General features: G+C 38.4%; 4 protein-coding genes across 7 annotated transcripts in view; 2 read left to right on the top strand and 2 right to left on the bottom strand.

Annotated features, from left to right (window-relative positions):
- btbd7 (BTB (POZ) domain containing 7) overlaps positions 1-9,721 on the top strand; it is a 50,265-nt gene extending 40,544 nt beyond the window's left edge. For 3 of the 4 annotated variants that reach the window (XM_079639397.1, XM_079639398.1, XM_079639399.1), the window contains 5 exons: positions 162-305; positions 578-767; positions 1,319-1,497; positions 2,154-2,561; positions 4,099-9,721. In XM_079639397.1, coding sequence (XP_079495523.1) covers positions 162-305; positions 578-767; positions 1,319-1,497; positions 2,154-2,561; positions 4,099-4,746 — 1,569 coding nt within the window. In that variant the 3' untranslated portion in view covers positions 4,747-9,721. The remainder of the gene's footprint in view (positions 1-161; positions 306-577; positions 768-1,318; positions 1,498-2,153; positions 2,562-4,098) is intronic. The other variant, XR_013800639.1, reaches the window with a different exon arrangement.
- A 1,483-nt stretch (positions 9,722-11,204) lies between these two features.
- Positions 11,205-17,142, bottom strand: ubr7 (ubiquitin protein ligase E3 component n-recognin 7). The gene is made up of 11 exons (XM_079639728.1): positions 16,562-17,142; positions 16,099-16,232; positions 15,345-15,405; positions 15,160-15,255; positions 14,566-14,619; positions 14,290-14,395; positions 13,662-13,777; positions 13,013-13,204; positions 12,299-12,479; positions 12,120-12,181; positions 11,205-12,027 (listed from the first exon to the last, which is right to left on the bottom strand). The coding sequence occupies exons 1-11, from the start codon at positions 16,691-16,693 to the stop codon at positions 11,935-11,937; spliced, it is 1,227 nt and encodes a 408-aa protein (XP_079495854.1). The 5' UTR covers positions 16,694-17,142; the 3' UTR covers positions 11,205-11,934.
- Positions 17,119-18,332, top strand: LOC307012739 (uncharacterized protein). Its single transcript, XM_079639732.1, has 2 exons — positions 17,119-17,412; positions 17,876-18,332. The coding sequence occupies exons 1-2, from the start codon at positions 17,217-17,219 to the stop codon at positions 17,983-17,985; spliced, it is 306 nt and encodes a 101-aa protein (XP_079495858.1). The 5' UTR covers positions 17,119-17,216; the 3' UTR covers positions 17,986-18,332.
- A 773-nt stretch (positions 18,333-19,105) lies between these two features.
- On the bottom strand, positions 19,106-20,591 carry tmem251 (transmembrane protein 251). The gene is made up of 2 exons (XM_079639731.1): positions 20,485-20,591; positions 19,106-20,041 (listed from the first exon to the last, which is right to left on the bottom strand). The coding sequence occupies exon 2, from the start codon at positions 20,024-20,026 to the stop codon at positions 19,598-19,600; it is 429 nt and encodes a 142-aa protein (XP_079495857.1). The 5' UTR covers positions 20,027-20,041; positions 20,485-20,591; the 3' UTR covers positions 19,106-19,597.

The raw sequence follows: 20,591 nt of genomic DNA, 5'->3' as shown, positions 1-20,591 counted from the left end.
TCTGAATAAAAATGATAAAAATGTCAATATTGATGGATGTATGAATGAGTATATACTCTGATTCTCAGTATTATTCAGTAATAAAGAAAACCGATACACCATTTCTCTTCTTGACTGCTCTCGTCACGTATCGGTAAAGACATTTCCTCTGCCTTTAACAGATGAAGAGGGGTCTGATCAGCACCCCTCCCTCTGACATGCTGCCCACAGCAGAGGGAGGCAAAGCCAACGCCTGGCTCCGGCAGAAGAGTGCTGGCATTTATGTCCGCCCACGGCTCTTCTCTCCTTATGTGGAGGAGGCCAAGGTAGGATTTACTTTCTCACCTCGCATACAGCAGAATATTTAACCGCTACATTAAAATGAACAGATGAAGACATGGGAAAAGTTATTGAAAAAAGAGGAAAGAAATACAATTGAACTATTCACTAATTCTTTAATTATATATATTAAAGTCTTATAGATTGTACTTAAAATCAAATCATTTTGAAAAGGCACTTGGTTTATAGAATAACCTTAGTTAGTTACCCATTTCATTTTATGACTTGCATCAAACTTTGTGTATGTGTGTTCCTCCAGGCGGTTCTGGAGGAGATGATGGTTGAGCAGACCGATCTGGTTAGGCTGCGCATGGTTCGTATGTCCAATGTCCCCGACACACTCTACATGGTGAACAATGCCGTCCCTCAGTGCTGTCACATGATCAACCACCAGCAAATGTCTGGCAGCCAGACAGCTCCGCCGTCTGTGGTTGCTAATGAGATACCAGGTGGGTTAAGCGCTCATTCATGCCTTGTAATGATGCATTGTTTTAGCCAATCTACAATTTCAGTCCCATCATTGTCTACTATATATCTGTGTAATACTCGTTTATGCTTGATAAAATGAATCGCTCACAAACACCACAATCAAGTAATTTTAGAGAGATATTTCACAGAAGCCAAATATATTGTCCTAATCTAGATGTAGTTGTGACCCTCATAAATCAAACCATGAGACATTGTTTTCTCAAGTTAATTTTGCAGTTTGTTTTCAAGAAACAAATATAATTTGTATATCAAAATATATATATCTATAATGTGAGTGGGAACATTGGCCTTGTATATTGGCAAGCTTTGTGGTGATGTGGGTGTTATATAAAACAAAATTCAACACCAATTTAAAAAAAAAAAACTTTTTGTTGTCAATATACCCATCTTTTATAAATCTCTATTTATGACCTGGTATGCAATATTATTAATGGATGCACTTATTCATCTGTATTTACACATTTATTCTAACTTAAGTCATGTGTTTTCCTTCTCTCACCCTGTCTTTCAGTGCCCAGGTTGGCAGTAGTGAAGGAAATGATCCGTAGGCTGCAGGAGCTGCGTCACACAGACCAGGTGCAGCGAGCGTATGCTCTGAACTGTGGTGAGGGCGCCACAGTCAGTTACGAGCTGCAGATCCGTGTGCTCCGAGAGTTTGGCCTGCCTGACGGAGCTGCAGAACTCCTACAGGTAACCCGGCACATCCTGTTTGAGTGGAGGCACTGACAAGTTGCTATGGGTACTGTGAATCTCTCTTTCTAGGGATTGCGGGCACTCATACTAATTTTGTAGAGAGAAAAAAAAGGATTTTAAAAAAGAGATTCACAGATGTGAACGTCTATATAAATGTCTAAATACTAAAATATTGTGAAATATTGTTAAAAATAACTGAAATAATTTTCTATTTTTATATATTTTAACATGTAATGTATTGGTTTGATGTCCAAGCTGAATTTTCAGCAACCATTACTCCAGTCTTCAGTGTCACATGATCCTTCAGAAATCATTCAAAATTCATTCAAATTGCATCCTTCCTTCATAAAAGTATTAATTTCTTAAAGACTGCATTCACGTACTTGTGTAGAGTATTTTTCGGGCCTTCGCTTTCATCACTCCATGTTGCTTTGACTAGCATGTTTCTCCAGATACTGTGCTATTGGTTTAGAAGTGCTCTGAGCCCTTGAACTACTGTGATGTCTTGTTATTCTCACCATTAAGTGACCAGTGAACCCATGTTGGAAAACTTGGAGTTAAAACTTCTTCAGCATACCAGACAGCCTATTAACTAATTTTTGAAGCATGTCTAGCACGAACATGCCCTTACATTGATGTGTGCTGTGTTTTAGAATCCGCACAAATTCTTTCCTGAGGAGCGTTTCGGAGACGAGAGTCCCGTCCTGGCCTTGCGCCAGTCAGGTCGCTGCCGGGTCAACAGTACACCAGCTGTAGAGAGTATGTTCACTGACCTGGAGTCTCTGGTGGGCTTCCACCCCCCTCTGCCCCCACCTCCTCCACCCTACCATCCTCCGGCCACCCCGGGCCATGGCCAGCAGCAGTTTAAAGCAGGCTGGAGACCACGGGTCCCCAGCCAACCTCCCTCCAGATCTTTCTCCTACCCCTGCAATCATGCACTCCTTCATAGGCAGACCTCTACAAAAATGGGCAGCCCAGTCTACCCACCAGGAGCCAAGCCCCTGCCCCCAGACTGCACTAACGCACAGGGGGGGAGGAATCTTCATCCTGACAAGCAAATGGTGATTAATACCAATATATTATTCTTTGTTATTACTATTATTTTATATATTTTTTTTTTTTTGCTGTTTTTTAACTATTTTTTTGTTTACATTTTTATATTTTAAATTGCATTTAAAAGTTATTAAATTATTAGTGTTTTTTAATAATCTAAATGTAAAAAATGGGAAAATTAGCATCTATACATGATACAACATTGACATACAGATTAAATAAAATGTTTTATATTACTATTAAATAATAGGGGTGTAAAATATCGTGTCACAATATATCGCAATACAAAAATTCAACTATGTATCGTGGATAGTGACAATATGTATTGTGTATAAAATGAAAATTACTGTGCGTGAAAAAAAACTACTTTACAGAGTTTTAGTGCCAGTACTACATTAAACTACTATATATAATGTTGAATATAATGTATACTAATGCAATGGGGGAATATTTGTGTCCTGATCATGTCAAATGTCTTATGTTACCAGTAAAAAGTGGCCATTGTTACCATTATTTTAAATATATCTAGTCAGTGAAATAGTGCAAGCATATTCGCATATGTATTAAGCCGTGACTTATTCACGATACAGCACTTGCCTCGAGTACCTTATTGCTTTTATAAAACGGTTACCACACAATACAACTATTAAAGACGAAAAATATGTATCTATGCAACTTTCATGAAGTAAAATCACTAAAAGCCTTCCTTCCGCTGGAAAAAATAATCCCTGACCGTAAACAGCAACAGAAGTTACATACATTATTTCGCCAATAGATGGCGGCAAAGACTGTCTTTATGAGTGAGTCAGTCAGTAGAGAAGACTTTTGCATTGAAAGGACTCAAACTTGCTACTGACAGATGACTATGGGCACGGGAAAACCCCTTAACTGTTAAAAGGACAAGATATTGCAGCGGACATTCAAACAGATTTTTTATTATTATGAATATACAGGAATGACCTGAAGGAAAATGCTATATCTACTGTAAATGCAGGTACACTCGCTTACTCGATCTCTTACAATACTCTACTAGAGCTTCAATGAACAATATCGATGAGATCAAACATGTTTAAGTTGCTAAGAGTGGTTGCTAGGGAATTGTTTAGTGATACATAGAACCGTTTGATGAAGCGGTCATAGCCGTGTTTTATCGTGAATAAAACACAGCTATTGACCAATCAGAATCAAGGATTGGAACTAACCATTTTATAAAAAATAATAATTGTTTTCAGCTTCAGAATCATGAATATTTTGATTCTGGTGTCACTATTGTCCCTGTGCATTGGGGTACCAAGTCCAAGCCTATTCATTTACACCCACAATGTAACACCAAATTTAACATTTTAATTAACAGTTTTTTGTTAATCTTTTACCATATGTCTTGGAGTATCACAATAACATTGTATCGTGATATGTATCGAATCGTGACATGATGATATCGTTACACCCCTATTAAATAATAATAATAATGAATGATAGCCAGTATGGAAGTGGTATATCATGCTTCCCTAGAGATAACAGTTGTATTTTAACTTATTCTTGCAGAACATGGAGCCTGTCATCAACGAGTTCATGCCAGACATTGCCATGGGTGTTTCGGCAATGAGCCTGAAGGAACGGCGACTTCCGGAGGTCTCTATGGAGGTGGAGAGTCACGAAGCCCACCCTCACATTTCCACAGCTCCTCCCATGTCCCACAGCTACTCCAGCCGTCACCCGCACTCCTCCCGCAAGCGGCATGCAGCCGAACCCAAGCCCGAGGGCCCGCAGCCTGATCTCTACGAGTTCCCGGGCCGCCACGTGCCTCCTTACTGTGGACCAGACCTCTACATCCACGGCCGTCAGGCAGGCGGAGGGGCGCCGCCTCCGTCCTACTCGGAGGCTTCAGAATCCCTCCGCCTGGATGTGCTGGAACAGCCTCCACAGAGACTAGACTTGGCAATTGTCTCGCAAGGGGGCATTGCGCAAGCCGTGCAGAGGTCACGGCCCGTAAATGAGACGGACCTCACCTGTGGCCTCGGCCCCTCCACAGAACAGTATGAGGAATGGCCCACAGGCCGCCGGCCTGCTCCAGAGGGCATTGGGCTGGGCTTAGGGGCGAATGTAGGGACTGGGGACGAGGGAGGGTTGGGGGCCCGAGACCGCAGGTCACCCAACAAACCCGACTACCCCTACAGAAAGTCTGCTCTCTGACCCTTGATTAAAAAAGAGACTAAGGACTAATTTACATGCTATGTGTAAGCAAACAGGTGAGGCACCAGCAGTCCTGCACTTTGTATTCTTTCGAGGGACGGCAGTATCTTGAAGTGATGAACGCCCATAAGCTATGTGAGTGGCTGCTTTTCTGATGGGAGATGCTAAAGGGAGATGTCACTTAAACCGCTCCGGATAGATTTGAAACCTAGTATAGAGTGAGGAGAGCTTGGTTTGGTTGTGTGCACCCTGAAAAGAGGTCAAAATTGATTTAGTCTGATTCATTATGGTTCTCATATTTTCATCACATGCTGCATATTAATGTACAGATATCACAGTATATTTTATTTACGTTCATTTCCTTGAACATACTAGGATGACTGGAGAAAATATATATTTATCTAGATGCACAGATTTTGTTCCTTAGGAGTAAATTTTAAAAATATGAAGGCAATAAGTTGCAAACTCATTACTTTGTCTAGTCCTTGAAAAACGTCTCCTTCTTTTGAGGGCAGAGTGGCAGTAATAGCTTGTGTAATCCGCTGCATTTGCCGGCTTTTACATTAGCCTGTGCAATTTAAGAGCCGAGATGGAACATAAAAGGGAAAACAAATGAAATCCCCTGTCTCCTATGAGGCAACTTATCAGGCATAACAATGGCACAGATGCGCCATTAAATGTGAATGGAGCTTTGTTTTACCGTGTTTCACAACTCAGATCTGCAGATTCATTCTAATGTATTTAACTTTGACAAAATTTGGCACCCTCTTTTGCATTCAGATTCTCTTTCCAAGGCTGCAGTTGCTGGCATTCCTGAGAGATGGCAAAAGCAGGTTGATGGTTATCAGCCTCGTCCTCCAGAAATGTACAGGAATCTCAATCAAACCAACCTCACGCCACATCCTCAGTCCTCTAGTTTGGTGGGACAGCAGACGTTCATTAGCTTTTCTGCGCTAGTTCTGTCAGCAGACGACCAATAATTATGATGTCATGAACAGGCTTTGCAAAAAAAAAGAGAAATCTTAGAAAGTGTCATGTACACAAAGATTTAGAGGGTTTACTTTTGATTTGTTACACATTACTTTAAGAAACCATATCTCACACACTGCTGCATACCCTATCTATAAAAGTGACTTATTTAAAAACTTTTTTTTTAACATCTGAAATACCTGTATTCTGTATTCTATAGTAACTGTGCAATAGGCAGCCTTTTTTATTTTAAAGACTCATTTTGCTCTCTTCTCCCTACAATAGAAATATTTCTCGATTATCATACTGACACAAATATGCAGGCTAGTTCACTCAAAAATTGTATTTGTCACCATTCATGTTGTTCCAAACCTGTATGACTTAGTTTTTTTTCTATAGAACACAGACATTTTGCCCATTAAAATGCAGTGGGATCCAAAAACAACATTGGACTCTATTGACTTTCACTGTATGGACAAAAAACAAACAAACAACTAAGCCTTGAGACATTCTTCAAAATATATTTGATGTTCTGCAGAAAGCCAGAAACTCGTACATGTTTGGAACAACATGAGAGTGAGTAAATGATGACAGAATTAGCATTTTTGGGTGAACTATCCCTTTTAAGATAATCACCAATAGTCTTTCCCCGCAAGTAGTGGTTCTGTATTTTCACATACTCTCAAATATTATTATATAAGCATCTCTGGTTGTATTAGACCAGGTGGGACCTCTGTTGAATATCCAAACAATCCTCAGTCATATCCATCCCGCGTTCCTAACTTGAGTGCTTTCATTGGAGCACAAGAACTGTTTTGTTGGTTGAAAGCACAAACGTACTGAGAAATACTGAGAATGTCATTTATTTCTTGTCAGATAAAAGTGCTCAAACATTTTATACTCTAGTAAAAGGCTTGAGGTTTGGTTGGATGGTCGGGAAGATAGTTTTTAGTTTTTTTGACTGTTAAGAACTCAGAGTTAGACCAAAGATGGGTTGGGGAGGATGTTTGTGTTGCTTGTTGAATCTCGAAAGCATTTTATTTATAAGGTTTCTGTCTCTCTTTGTCAGCTGAATTGAAACTGTCGGCTTGAGATTCATGTTAGTTACACAGACTCTTTGATGACTGTGACCATAGAAGGAACATTTATCATCGATTGATTTTGTTGATCCCTCCCCAGGTATTTTGACCTATAAAGATAGCCTTAAGAGTTGATGTAGGGTTAGTACTGCTGTATCTGCAGTTACGGCCTTAAGACCTCACCTTGGGTAACGCAGTTCTCCATCTTAAATCACGTAAGGTATTCTGTGCCAGAGAGACTTTCTACCTCTGACCAGCTTCTCTCAACATGTACATCAGTCAATTTGATTTTCCTTTTTTATATTCGTATCAACTTATTTAGACATCTAGAGCCTCAGCTTGAACATTTATCTCTGAGGGACCAGAACCAACAGCCAGAAATCAAATTTTCTCCACTTTCTAGCATTTTTCTTAAGTTCCTCTCCTCCTTTCCTTACACTTGCTGTTTAATTAGATTCAGCATAACAGCTCATTTTGGTTTAGAAAGCGAGGACTGTGCCATCTTACATGATAATGAACGTTATGGCAGTAAGCTTGTGTTATTGTTCATCTACTCTTAGAAATGTTAGCCGGCTGATGCAGTTGCAGTGCAACAAATGGGTCCTTCTGGACTCCTACTGCAGTGCACCTCTGAGTCAAGCCTGAAAGAGTCATGAACCCTGAGTGGGAGCGCTCCAGTTTGCCATCCCGCAAAGCCTCAGAGGGTCAGATCCAAAAATAGATCCAGCATAGACCCTGGCTGGGGTACAAGTGATCTCCTCAGAGAGTTGAAGTCGGCTGAGATTGGTAGGAGGCTGCTCGTCTCCTCTTAATGTCAAGGACGTAGTTCTACAGTTGTCTTTACGCCAGGCTTATCGGATACGTGAAAATCTCCAGTCACTGATGCACATGGTTAAACCTTTCCTTTGGAATATGAGCAAGCAATTGATGGTCCTCTCAAAATGCAATGCGTCGCAGCCTACTTAATCCTACCTTCACTGACCTCATTCTGCAGCAAAAAGAGGAGGAGTTGAACCAATTTATTAACCACTTTTATTCAGAATAAATAAAATGTTTTACCCTAGATATGTTTCACAGAGCAGGTGTCTTCATTTTACCTTGCAGATCCTCCAGGCTTCATCTCATCATGACAATAACGATTCGATCTACCTGGCATGCGAATTGTTTTACCAGCAGCTTGCATGTTCTCTATGATGTGCCGTAAACTCTTGTCAAAAGTGCAGTCATTTAAATTCTCAGTGTTTCTGGTTTGTAACTCAGTATTTTTGAACTGTGGGTCCATCCCTCTGTACCAATGCCATTTTGAATTGGGTCATCTGAGGTCTGGTGAGCAAAGACTTCTCAGTATGACATTTCTCTCTCTCTTTAAAAAAAAAAAATCTAACAGTTGCCTTTTTAGTTTGCTATTTTTTAGGTGACTGTTACCTGTAACTCTAAGCTTTGAGTAATTGGCATCAGCACTTCCCTTGGAGGCAGCCTAGAGGAGATCTGAGGTTTGTCATGTCATTCTAGTGAATCACACTCGCTGCGTAACCATGACCCAAAATCGACAGATGGATATTTAGGCCTACTGCTGCTACTCAGAGGTTTTCCTGCCAGCGGAGAACATTATTTCTTGACGTCAATGCCGTTCCCAGCGATCTAGTCCCGTATAGACCCAGCCATGCCTTAATCTTAAGGGGGAGGTTAGGAAAACTCCTTAGATTACCTTCGCCTCTGCTATACTCAGGCCATTTTTTAAGATGCTGAGAAGTCATTTATTTCATGTTATAAAACACCAATCGGATCATTTTGAGGGTGGGTTCTGATTGCTGCAAACGTCAATGCACACAGTTGAAGGTATTATTTCACGTTTGAGATGCACACTGACCTCATAATGAATACATTTCTATCACAAATGCTATTTGTTGTCATTTGGGTTTAGTCTGGTTTGTGGGCTGCTTGCCTGGGAGACTGTTAAGAGAATGAATTGGAAATGCATTTGAGCTCCCAGATGAGCAGCTTGAATCATTGTTTAGTCTGTGTTGTAGAACTCAAACTAGCCATTGTTTGACGTCAAATTGTCATTGTCTAAAATCATTGGGTTCGTTGACCATCTTAAACCAAGGAATAAAAGCTAACACAGATGAAGGTACCCATTGCACTAAATTTTTGATGGTGGTATGTGTAACACTTGTGGAATAGTGCCCTCTGTTGGCTCTATTGGTTTATTTTTGACTGAAGTGTCTGTTTATTCAGTTCTAGAATCACAGCTGAGTCATTTTTCTTAAACATTCATTCCTAATCCTTTTAGTATATTTGCATGGCGTTGTTATTTATCTCCAAAGTGCCGCAAGGCTGAACTGAACCGAAGGTTTGTGTTTTGGATGTGTGAGGGGCAAGGGAAGTTGTGTTTGAAGACTTACAAGTCAAGATCTCCAGGTTCTCTCTTGTGCTATCTCTCTTATGGAGACGATTTAGTGCCTTCCCTGCCTGAGGCTGGGCTTCCTCCACACCCCTTTTGTCTTATGCAAGCCCTTTCTACAAACCTCTGTTAAACCGTCTCTTTGTAATACTGTAGCCAACGCTTAGTGTGCATAATGTTTGTTTTGTCTTTTTTTTTTTTTCTTCAAAAAAATATTTTTCAAGATTTTTGGTACCTTTGATCACAGGCCTCAGAAATATGGTGTTTTGTTGTATGTAAAGTGTAAAGTTTTTATAAATATATATAAAACATGCGATATCTATTTGAGACTGTGTGTGTGTGTACATATATTTGTGTGTATACATATATATGTATATACACACACACACACATACAAAAAAAAAAGCATTCTTTTGTGGAGTTGTGGAAAGTGTCTATTTTTCTATTCTTTTCTTTGGCCGGTGTAGTTATGAACTTTACTCTGCAATTAGGTGACTAATGTCTTGGAAATAAATAGTTTTGAGTTATAATGCTTGTGTGTTGTTTTCATTCATTTGAACTGCCAGATAAGCAGTGAGTAACACCTTGCCATTAGTTGGAAATGGAGGGTAAAACACTTGGTCTCCACTCTCCATTCATTAACACTGTGCATACAAACATTTACATTCAGAAGTCATAATTCATCGATCTCGTACTGAAATTAACGTTTAAACTTAGCAACTGAAGCCACACTTATCCAAAATCACATATAGGCCTACTTCTGGAGGTAATTTGTCAAACTAAAGTTTATTTAATTAGAAATATGAATTATTTCAGAGTACAAGACGTCCGAAACACGTTCACGTGTATCACGTGCCTGATTGTTTTAACTAGTTTTGAGAACTAAATGTTTGGCTTTAGTTGAAATGGAAGCTCTGCGCGAGCATGAAAGCAAACAAGCTAGAAAAGTGAGGTCGTCCGTAAAGCCCTTATAAGGACATTGTTTGGGCGCATTTATGTAAATGACTACAGCCGCAGAATCTAGTGTTTCAAAAGATAAATAAAATGTATTGCTATGTATTTAAAATATGCTATATATCCCGTCCAATTAAAGATTTGATTTTCTAAATTAAATACTAGTGACAACTACTACTTATATATGCTTGTGGTACCAGTATTTGAAGTAAATTTCTAGTTTGTTCCAAATTTATTAGAAATATGCTACTTTGAAGAAAATTACAGTTCTTAAGAAAAAGTTTAATTTTTCATCTTTGTCCCCATTTCCACCAAGGGAGAGTATAATGTCTGTGGTGTTACCATGAAAGACTGTAACATCACAGACAAATTAGCACAAATCTAGACTTTTCTAAAATGGAGGCTGCCATTTTAGAAATATTAATAAGACTTATCAAAATTTAGATGAAAATGTAACAAAAAAAAACTGAGTTATCACTATAACACAACACTCTTAATAAAGTGTGACATGAAATTGATAGAAATTAGTAAAATGAATGCGAATCAACCCCTCAGATCCGCAGTCACCTGCAATGACCTTTACACAAAGAAAACAGTCAAAACACAATTCCCCTTTTTCTTAAATGGGTAACATCCATTACTGTAACTCCACAACCATGAAGTTTATGGACAATTCTTTCTTTAAATAGAACTAAATTTTTTAAACAATTTAATTACATTTGTTAAATTACATCTTAATCACAATAACATTTTGTTACACATGAAATCTCTCAAACTCGATTAAATATGCATTTTTAATTAACTATTAACAGTGCACAAATGGTTTTCACCCTACAGGACATACATATGCCAGCATTTTATGATTTCTTTTTAATCTAGTGGCCTTGATTAGTTCTACCCTTTTGAAATGGTGTGTAAAGCTTGATCAGTTATTAACAAAACTTTAAATTCGATTTAGAAATCCTAGAGGCTTTACTGACTTCAACTAAATCTCATCGGCTATTTTCACCCTAATGGAGTTTCTGGGATAAACTGAGACATACATCACAGGGCCCAAATGTATTACCATGTTTATTTCTCAAAGGTAGTACATAAAAAAAAAAAAAAGATAACAGAATCTACACATGAAACAGGTTAAAACAAGATCAAATAAAAAGGTTTACTAGATCACAACAATGACTGAAATGAATGACCAGAAAAAGCACTTACATAGGTTTGTGTTTCCTAAACAGATTTTCCCAATAGACTGTAGCACTATTCACCCTGACATACATGGATGTGAATATTAGCCATCTCTCCAGAACAATTAATACTGAATGCAGTCATGTGATTGTGACTTTCCTAAAGCCTTCTTCAGAATGTAACGACACCATTTTAAATTGCTTAAAACAGAGAGCTCCTGAGGATTGACTGCAGTTGCTGTTTTATGACATTATAGAAGTGCCTTTCCATACATCCACTGTTTTAAATCTTTCCATAATGCATCTTTCTGGACACTGGGAGCCAATCGTGACATGTTGAGCTGAACGTTATAGCAAATTCAACCCCCTGTTTAAAATGGCAGGATTACAAGAAAAGTATTACAGCTATATCTTTGGGAACACAGAACCTGTCATACATCACTAATACACAAGGTCAAAATCATACAAGCTTATGAGGGCCTGAATTTAAACTGCATGTTTATTTTATAAAACCAGGAATGGCCTTGGAAAAAAGCTGGAGAAAAGGAAACATGAAAGGTTGGATGTCGCTGGTATGCTTGAAGTGTCGGTGCGAGGCGGTTTAACTGCAGTAGTACTGGCCTGCGTCGGCTCTTCGTCTCTTGCGGCTTTGCTGCTGTTCAAAAAACTGGCGGATGTCCTCCGGTGTCACCACCTAAACAAGGAAGGAGAGGAGACATTTAACACTAGACTGTACACACTTATCTTCAGCTTAACACATTCAAAATATAAATATTGAACGCCTACCTTTCCTTCTGCTGCAAATCTCTGCAGATAGTCCTTCAGTTCGGTCTTCATGTCATTATATTCTGAGGAAAAATTTAATGGGAACGTCACAGTCGAATTGATGGTATATTGGGAGTAGTTCAATTTGAAATCTCACATCAGGAATTAGTTTTGCTTGCACACGGATAAACCCTACTGACCATGGATGATCTCCAGCTGCTGAACCCGATTCAGGCTGTTTAAGGCCGACATCAAGGGGTCACGACCCTCGGCACGACCCGCTTGCTCAGCCTGTTCTGTGGACTTGCCCTTGTTCTCATACGCCAGGACGGTGTCCATCTCATCCGTCAGGAAACACACTCCTGTGTCTGCATAGAGGATCTAAGCAAACAAAGACAATTAATATGAGACCAGGAACAAAGAAGATATCCTCATTCTCACAAAAAAGTCAAGCCAATCAATACATTATTTATATGGTTAAAAATATAGTAAAAAAATATATATTTTTTTTACATTTTATTTATATATACTGTATATTATTTTATTTTTTTTGTCATATTTCTGTGATGGCAAAGCTGTATTTTCAGCATCATTACTCCAGTCTTCAGTGTCACATGATCCTTCAGAAGTCATTCTAATATGATGATTTGGTGCTCAATTATCAATGTTGAAAACAGTGGTGCTGCTTAATATTTTTGTGGACACCATGATACATTTTTTTCCAGAAACCTTTAATGAATAATATTTATTTTAAATAAATAAAAAGAAAGAAAGAGAGAGATAAAGTTGTCATTATAATAATTACAATTTATAATCCAATTCTAATTGAAATGTTACAGAATTGCACCTGTTACCGAAGGGTGAAAGCAGAGCTAGTAAGTAAATGTGGAGTGTAATGTGTGTGTGAGCTGTACCTTGCAGTCGCTGCAGGAGCAGAGTGTGGTGCGCCAGGCAGACGGCCAGAACACGGCCCCCTGAGGAGCCCGGCTCCTCCCCGAAGCCTTCATCTCGCTCAGCCTGCACCCGGAGCACGAGCCCTCCTCTCGGGAACCTTCAGCTTCCTCCTGGTGTTTACGCTTGCAGGCGGATGTCCCGTTGACCTGCACCTGTCGGCAGAGAGACGGTCATCAAATCTTGATCACTCATTCCTCTCTTGCTGTGTAGACTGTTCAAATAATTTAATATTCCCGTCGTACAGCTGGGTTAGCATCATTTCTAAAGGCAACAAAACAATGTGGTGTAAATTCAATTTAGCTTGATTCCTTCAAATTATGGCTCGAGATGACGCATGAGATGCGTTATTCCCCAATGAAAAAACTGTTAACTACCGCCATCTTGTGGTGAGAAAGGCAAAACTGCGTCTAAAACGGCTTGAAATCTTTAGTGCTTCTAGTATATTGAAACACGTCACTGCGTATCTGTTGTTTAAAGGAGATTTAAGTTCGGCTGTCAGCAATAAAACAGACTGAACAGGAATGAATGGACAAGCTGCCGTTTCATGAATCAGCCTCCAACTCCGAGACGAGACGACAGACATTACACAGCAGACACTCGTTCAAGTACCTTCTCATCTACAGGGTTCTTCAGGCTCTCGTTTTTTATCTTCTCTTCATCGTTTTCGACCTCCACCTTCACGTCCCCTTCTCCTTTGCATGGGCTTACCTTTGTTATGGGTGTAACTGATGCAAACAAGACAAAATAAGCCTTCACAAATATATAAATGTTTAGTGAAAGATGCTAACTGACAAATTATATGTTAATGTACATAACTGGTAAAAAGTTTGGGGTCGATAAGATTTTTTACATATTTTTGAAAGTCTATTGTGTCCATTTATGCTGAATTTATTTGATTAAAAAAAAATGGGTATTTTATTAAAATGTCATTTATTTCTGTGATGGCAATGAAAAATTACATGATCCTTCAGAAATCATTCTAATATGATGATTATTATTATTATTACAGTTGGTGCTGCTAATATTTTTGTGGAAACTGATACATTTATACTGCCACTTTTGATAAATGTATTGCGTCTTTGCAGAATAAAAGCATTAATTAAAAAAATATATATCTTAATCCAAATGTTGAACGGTAGTGTACATTTAGATCCTCTCCCTTTAAAAAAAACTAACTTTGCAGTCATACTAAATATCTGTAAATGCAAAATGGATGCAGATAAAAGTATAACATTACCTGCAATATGCGCAGCATAGTTCCAAAGGAAAGGTGTTTTATTCATGCATGACTCGCAGATCATCTCCTGTAGTTCCACACAGTCTGGCACTGCACAGCCTAAATGCTGATAGAGACACGCATGGATGTTTTCAGGCATTTCACCAGAATAAGTTATGTTACACACACACACACACACACACAGACACACACACACACACACACACACACACACACACACACACACACACACACACGTTCAGGTCCTGCCAGAGTACAATCTGATTTGAAACTAACCCGCCCATGGAGCCAGTCCTCACACACGATACACTGGATCATCTCATCTGCAACCTGGAAAGAGAAATTCACTCTAAATTTGTACATGTATATAATCTGTATAAAATATAATCAGAGTATAGGCCTATAATTTAAGGGCATCAGCAAGTATACACAGCTGCAGGCCAGAGAAATCCAAAGTGGGGTATAAACTGCCAAAGTGGGCGGTACCTCCAAAAAGGGACTTTTAACTAATGTAGTTGACTAACATTTCAAAATAAAAGTTTGTAAATTAAACAGTTTCTCGCTGAAATATCTGAATTAAGCTTACATAAAATGTAAGCATATGTTAAATAAAGTTAGCTTCTTGGCATCTGGCTACGACAGTTAACACTTCCAGTTGCTTAAAGTCCCTAATGTCATCAGTGTACACCTGAACAGAGTGAACCACCTGTAAAACCGACACTCCAAACGTACAGTACACATACAAGCAGAATTCAAATTGGAATATGGATTATAAATTCTAAAAAGTATGCAATACAGTATATGATCAAACAGACCTAAAGGTGACAGAAAAACATTATAGAAAGCAACTCAAACTAAAATGCACATTACCTCGTCTTCTGGATCTGGGTAGGGTCTGTCACATGTGCAATACAAGCCAAAGAAATTGTGGCTGTATTTGTTCCCTGAATTCACTTTCTCTTTATCCTGCATAACAGAAAACCTTAAATAATCACCATCAACTACAGTTGAAACTGAGAGACACAAACTCAAACTAATAGTAAAACATAACTTACAGCAAATAGCTTGCACTCCATTTCCCCAAACTTGTCGTTTCCACAATCACATCGGAAATTCCTGTAATATTAATAACGTTTATATAATGAATGCAGCTTCTGCATAACATAACCTCTGCAAGTGATTTAAAGTAAGGTCTGTGCGCAAGTAAATTTAAACTGTCTACTAAGAAAACTTGATGCTTAATTTTTCCTCCAGATCTCCGTGTGGAATTTTCCTTGCAAAGTCAGCATGAAACGCAAGTTGTGATAGTCTTTACTTCTTTATTGTGACGTATATCCGAGTGAAACGGCTTCTCAAACAAGAAAACAAGTGTAGGGCAGGACTTGATTGTGTCCATTAGGAATTGATTGGATTTTTGGATCTTTGCTGTGATCTCATGTGAGTGACAGGTTGTCCTGCCTTTAATCAAAGTGTATTTGATTAAAGATTATGAGGGCACATTTATTATTAAAAGAAATTATAATGATGTGCATTGATAATTCATTTGTAATAAAAACAGCAATATTACATAAAAAAAACAAGAATTGTCCATTTTGATTTCTTGCTGACTTAAAACCTATTTTCTTGTGACCGGTCACAGTTTCACTCACATTGCCTATGATGCTGCAAATATGTAAACTGCTAAATAATCTCACTGCCATAATGACAAAAATATTATGAATAAAAATGTCCAAACTAAGCATTTAAGCTTTGCTTAAATGGGTTAGAGCACCAGCAAAAATCACAGCTGGTTATTGTAGGAATATTCACCTCTTAGTATACAGCTCAAAAAGGTCATGGCCTTCATGGCACTTGTAGGAACACGCCAGACAGATGCCAGCTGGCTCTCCTCCCTTTGGTGTACAGGTGTTGCAGGCATACAGAGCCTGACGCTTCACATGTCCCTGTGAGGGCAAAAAGAAAAATCACCTTTTAGAACAATAGCTTATTTTCATCCTAAGAATATGAATGTAAATGCAGACCATCTGCTGACAACTACTGCTAGATGTTTAACTGTATTAAAAGGGATCCTGCTACTATGTGTTCATGCAATAAGGGTTATTTCCAAACAAATAGACGCTGCATCGACGAATTAAGCATATAAGGTGTTATGCTAACCCCAAAATAATCCAACAAACACTTTATACGTATAACGTCTAGATTAAAAAGGCTGTGTCAAGTTATAATCAGCATGCTAAAAACAATATTATACGACACGTATAACACGTCAAACCTCTGGATACGAGCATTTCTCTGAATCGCTCCCTCCCAGCACCGCCGAGGCTTCGTTCTCCAGCTCCTCGTCCTCCTCTAGGACGTCCACCAGAGATACAGTAGCCTCCTCCGCTCCATCATTTGCCGCCATCCTTGAAGAGACGAGCGCAAAAAAACCTTTCCAGTTCCTGTTCCAGGGCACGAAACGAGACACGAACTAACTGATGACTGATATAATCACGTTTTATTTGCGACTGAGAGTCCACTGTAATATTAAAAAAGGAAAGATGTGTGAATGTGTCATGCGGTTTGACATAACCTGAAGAATTTATAGGGATTAACTGTGACAATAACAAAACCAATGCTGCTTCCGGTTTATGCAAATACATGATGTTTTGGCGGGAGAGTTGCAGGGATTATAAACAGTATTTAGCTATTTTTTCTCAATAACGTGTATTAAAACATTATACCACATAATCTCACTGATTCTAGATAAACAGGAACAATTTGAATTTTCGCGAAGCCAATTCGATGGGTCAGGGTTCAAAGGGTAAATCCGTGTTGCCATGTCCACTTATAATACTACTTAATATTAACAGTAAGTTATAGTCCAGGTTGCGTGTATTTTGTTGTAAGATCTGGCAACCGAGTTACAGTGTGTGTTCATCTTCAATATGGCAGCGTGCGAGCTGAACGGAGAGCTGAAGTACAGAGATGGACAGACAAACCAGTTCACAGTACAAGTAGATGGCGATTTGAAATCACTGTTAACTGGCATCAAGAAATTAAATGCCGATATATCGGTAGTCTTGACGGCTCTTGTTGAGCAAGAAAAGGGTTCAACGGACAATAGCAGAGGGGTTCTGGATGGTAAGATGCTAAAATGAAGACTGGGTCGTTCATGGGAAACCAACAAACATAAAAACATTTTTTTTTTAAACTTGCAAAGTGTAATGATTGCACAGCAGGTGTCAGCGTGCTCCTTGTGTCGCTTAACCGAAATGTTACTTTATTATATACTTTATTACTTCCTTATTCTTATTACAATTAAGACATGTCAGTTTCCTGGTAGCAAGACACTTAGCACACTTTTTATTTATTGCCTTTTCCCCCCTATTACATATTACAATAATTCCCACCTTTGAAACCCGTTTTAAAATTGGACATTGCGTTATGATGGAAACGGTATTTTTTTGTGATATCAACTTCAAATTTGAATGCAATAATCTGCTGAATGTCTTAAGTGTCTGTGTGCTCAAAAAAGGGGGTGACCGTTAACAAGTTCAGTAATTTTTTTGTAACTTTTCTTTCTCTTTTTGAACCCATGTTTTAGATGATGAGGATGAGGACAGTGATGAAGAGGATAGTACCACAGGAATGACCACCAAAAAAAAGTCCAAGTCAGAACCTCCAAACAAGCGGATAAAGACCTTACGGGCGTGATCTTCGGAGCTATAATTTTTCTGTTAAGGCTTTTATTGCATAAAAAGGTGTTTGTATAAGTGCTCTCCTTTTAACTTTTATGACAGCCGTGAGTTTAAGATGTAATGTTGGGATTTTGCCTTATTTTGTTTCCATTAAAAATACCTGATGTTATTTTTGATAACTTCAGTTTCCTATAAAAGGAAAAACATAATAGTGCAAAGGGGAAATTCTTTGATCATTACACTTTTCCTGTTATAAAATGTTACAAATTGACATTGGCTATCAGTACTTGCGTTTCTTCAGCTAACGGGTAATCTTAAACCATTGCGCAATAAATTGTCTGTAACAATTTCAAAAGAATTTGCACTGCACATTACATTTCTTTATTGATTTTTGTCAGAATCCAGAGTTGTTTCAAACCACAGAGTGGTTAAGATTGCAATGGAAAGTAATCAACAGGTACCATTAAACATTATAAATTCACAGTCAAGCCCTTTTAGACATTTGCCTTTTTTTCAGCATTTCAACAAATTAATAAAACCATGTAACCACAAAAGAAGTGATTTTAAAGATCGAAACACTTGGGTCTGTGGCACAGGCTCATCTAACATTGAGACCCATGGACAGACTCTTTACAACCTACCACACCCATAACCTTTGCATTTCTTATGCAAGAGAAGATTATTCACGCTGTAAAGTTATACTGATATCCCTCAACAATAAGACATGAGATTGAGTACACTATTTCACAAGACAGATGAACTTGTTTTCAGAAACACGAATGTCTTTTCTCTGAGGACACTGGAATATCACTATGATACAGAATTAGTATTTGCCAAATAAACACAAATTAAGAAATAAATCTTTCCATGACTAGAGCTGACAAGAAATCATACTTGATCAAAATACTGATATTAAAATGTATTCATCACAGATTGTTTTTTAATACAAAAGTTTTTTTTTTATTACAAATTCTTTCCTTGGGTGCATTTTATTTTCAAAACAAGTAAAAAGATGGACACTTATAAACAAATGGGAAACATGTGGTACCACTGTCAGTAGTTCTTATTTTCCTCTAATACAGTGTCCACTAGAGTTGAGAACAAACAGCTGGAGCATTAAATTGACAATAAAAATCCATACTCGTACTATGGAAACATTTAGACTCCTTGATTTATAGGAAATCTACCCATCTTTAGAAGTGTAATTCAAGTAGTTCATGCGGCCCCATCGACATTCTCCACATCTTGGACTATGGCTTAATTGCCTCCATTTAGGCTACTTAAAGTTCATACATTTAGTTTAATTTCTTTGTGTTCAGTTAAATCAAGATGAAACTTCCAGAAAAGGTACTTTAAGACTGAGCCGATATGGAAAATACTTCTGGATCCTGTTATAAATCAACTTTGATTAAAATGCAGACCAAATTTGCCAATCAGTTTGAACAAGTATGAAACCTTTCTAGTCGATATTCCTTCTTTGTTTTTTTGCTAAAATAATCCCAAGCACTGTCTTCATTTAATTCCTACAACAAAAGAAGTCAGGGCCAAGTCTTAAAAATTAATAATCTTATTTATGAATGCACTTTTGTATCGCACCAAGATCTGATCCCACATCTTTAACAATCACTTCAAGTGTCAATCAGCTGCAGCCTGCTGATCTGATTGGAGGCCTTGGCAAAGGTTTGGTGACGGTTGCAGAGAACAGCCAGGCAAATGGGCAGAATACAGTATCCTACAGTCTTGGGGTCCGCCCTTGTGCAGGAGTATAGAAAGAGAAACACCTGGAGGTAGGGAATGAGGAAAATGGTGGCCCACACCCAGAAGGGCAGAAGGAGAAGTCTCGTTTTCAGAGTCACTGTCCATGAGGTTGAAGAAGGGGAAGAGGAAGAAGCATCTCCCGACCATTTTGTCTGAGCTCCAGAAGCCTTTTCTACGTGTGCCAGTGCAAGTCGGTTGTATGTTTGGCTGATCTCAAATATATAATACACTGCAGCGACACTAGCCAACAAGTACAGTCCGACACCTATCCACCCCATCCGCTGGCGGAAATTCATCATTCTCCATGCTCTTCTCTGGAAAAACAAAGTCAGAGTATGCATTCAGTGCAACCGCTGACAAGAAACCAAACACTTACATGGTAGTGAACCCCATGAGATCAATGGTGAGATGAAACTGCTTAGGTTTCAGGAAATAAAGAAAAGGAGCTCAACTTAAACTGTAAGCCACCATTTAAAATTGTTTTTAAATAATTACCAAATATAAAACATGTACAGTAAATAATAAAATGTGTATTTTTCAAATGATTTTCCAAAAACAAGTTGTACGAAACACATAACTAATCTAATTATTAACACTGAAGAAACAAACATGAAGTCTTTTAAACACAAGAAGGCTCACACACAATATGGAGATTTCTTAAAGCTGTTGACTAGTAACGTTACTGTTGTGGCATTTTATAGCAATATAGCATCATATCGACTAACTTACACACATGATTTCGATGAGTGTTACTTACTGTGATCAATACATTTTGCGCGGTTTTCAGGGCAATATGTTTCTCAATCCAAAACACACAACCCTGTCACAGGATTGTTGTCATAGGACCCACTTCCTGGAATGGCA

The sequence above is a fragment of the Phoxinus phoxinus genome (assembly GCF_949152265.1).
Source record: "Phoxinus phoxinus genome assembly, chromosome: 16".
Lineage (NCBI taxonomy): Eukaryota > Metazoa > Chordata > Actinopteri > Cypriniformes > Leuciscidae > Phoxinus > Phoxinus phoxinus.
The sequence above is the reverse complement of the archived record's forward strand: the minus strand, read 5'-3'. Positions and strand labels throughout refer to the sequence as shown.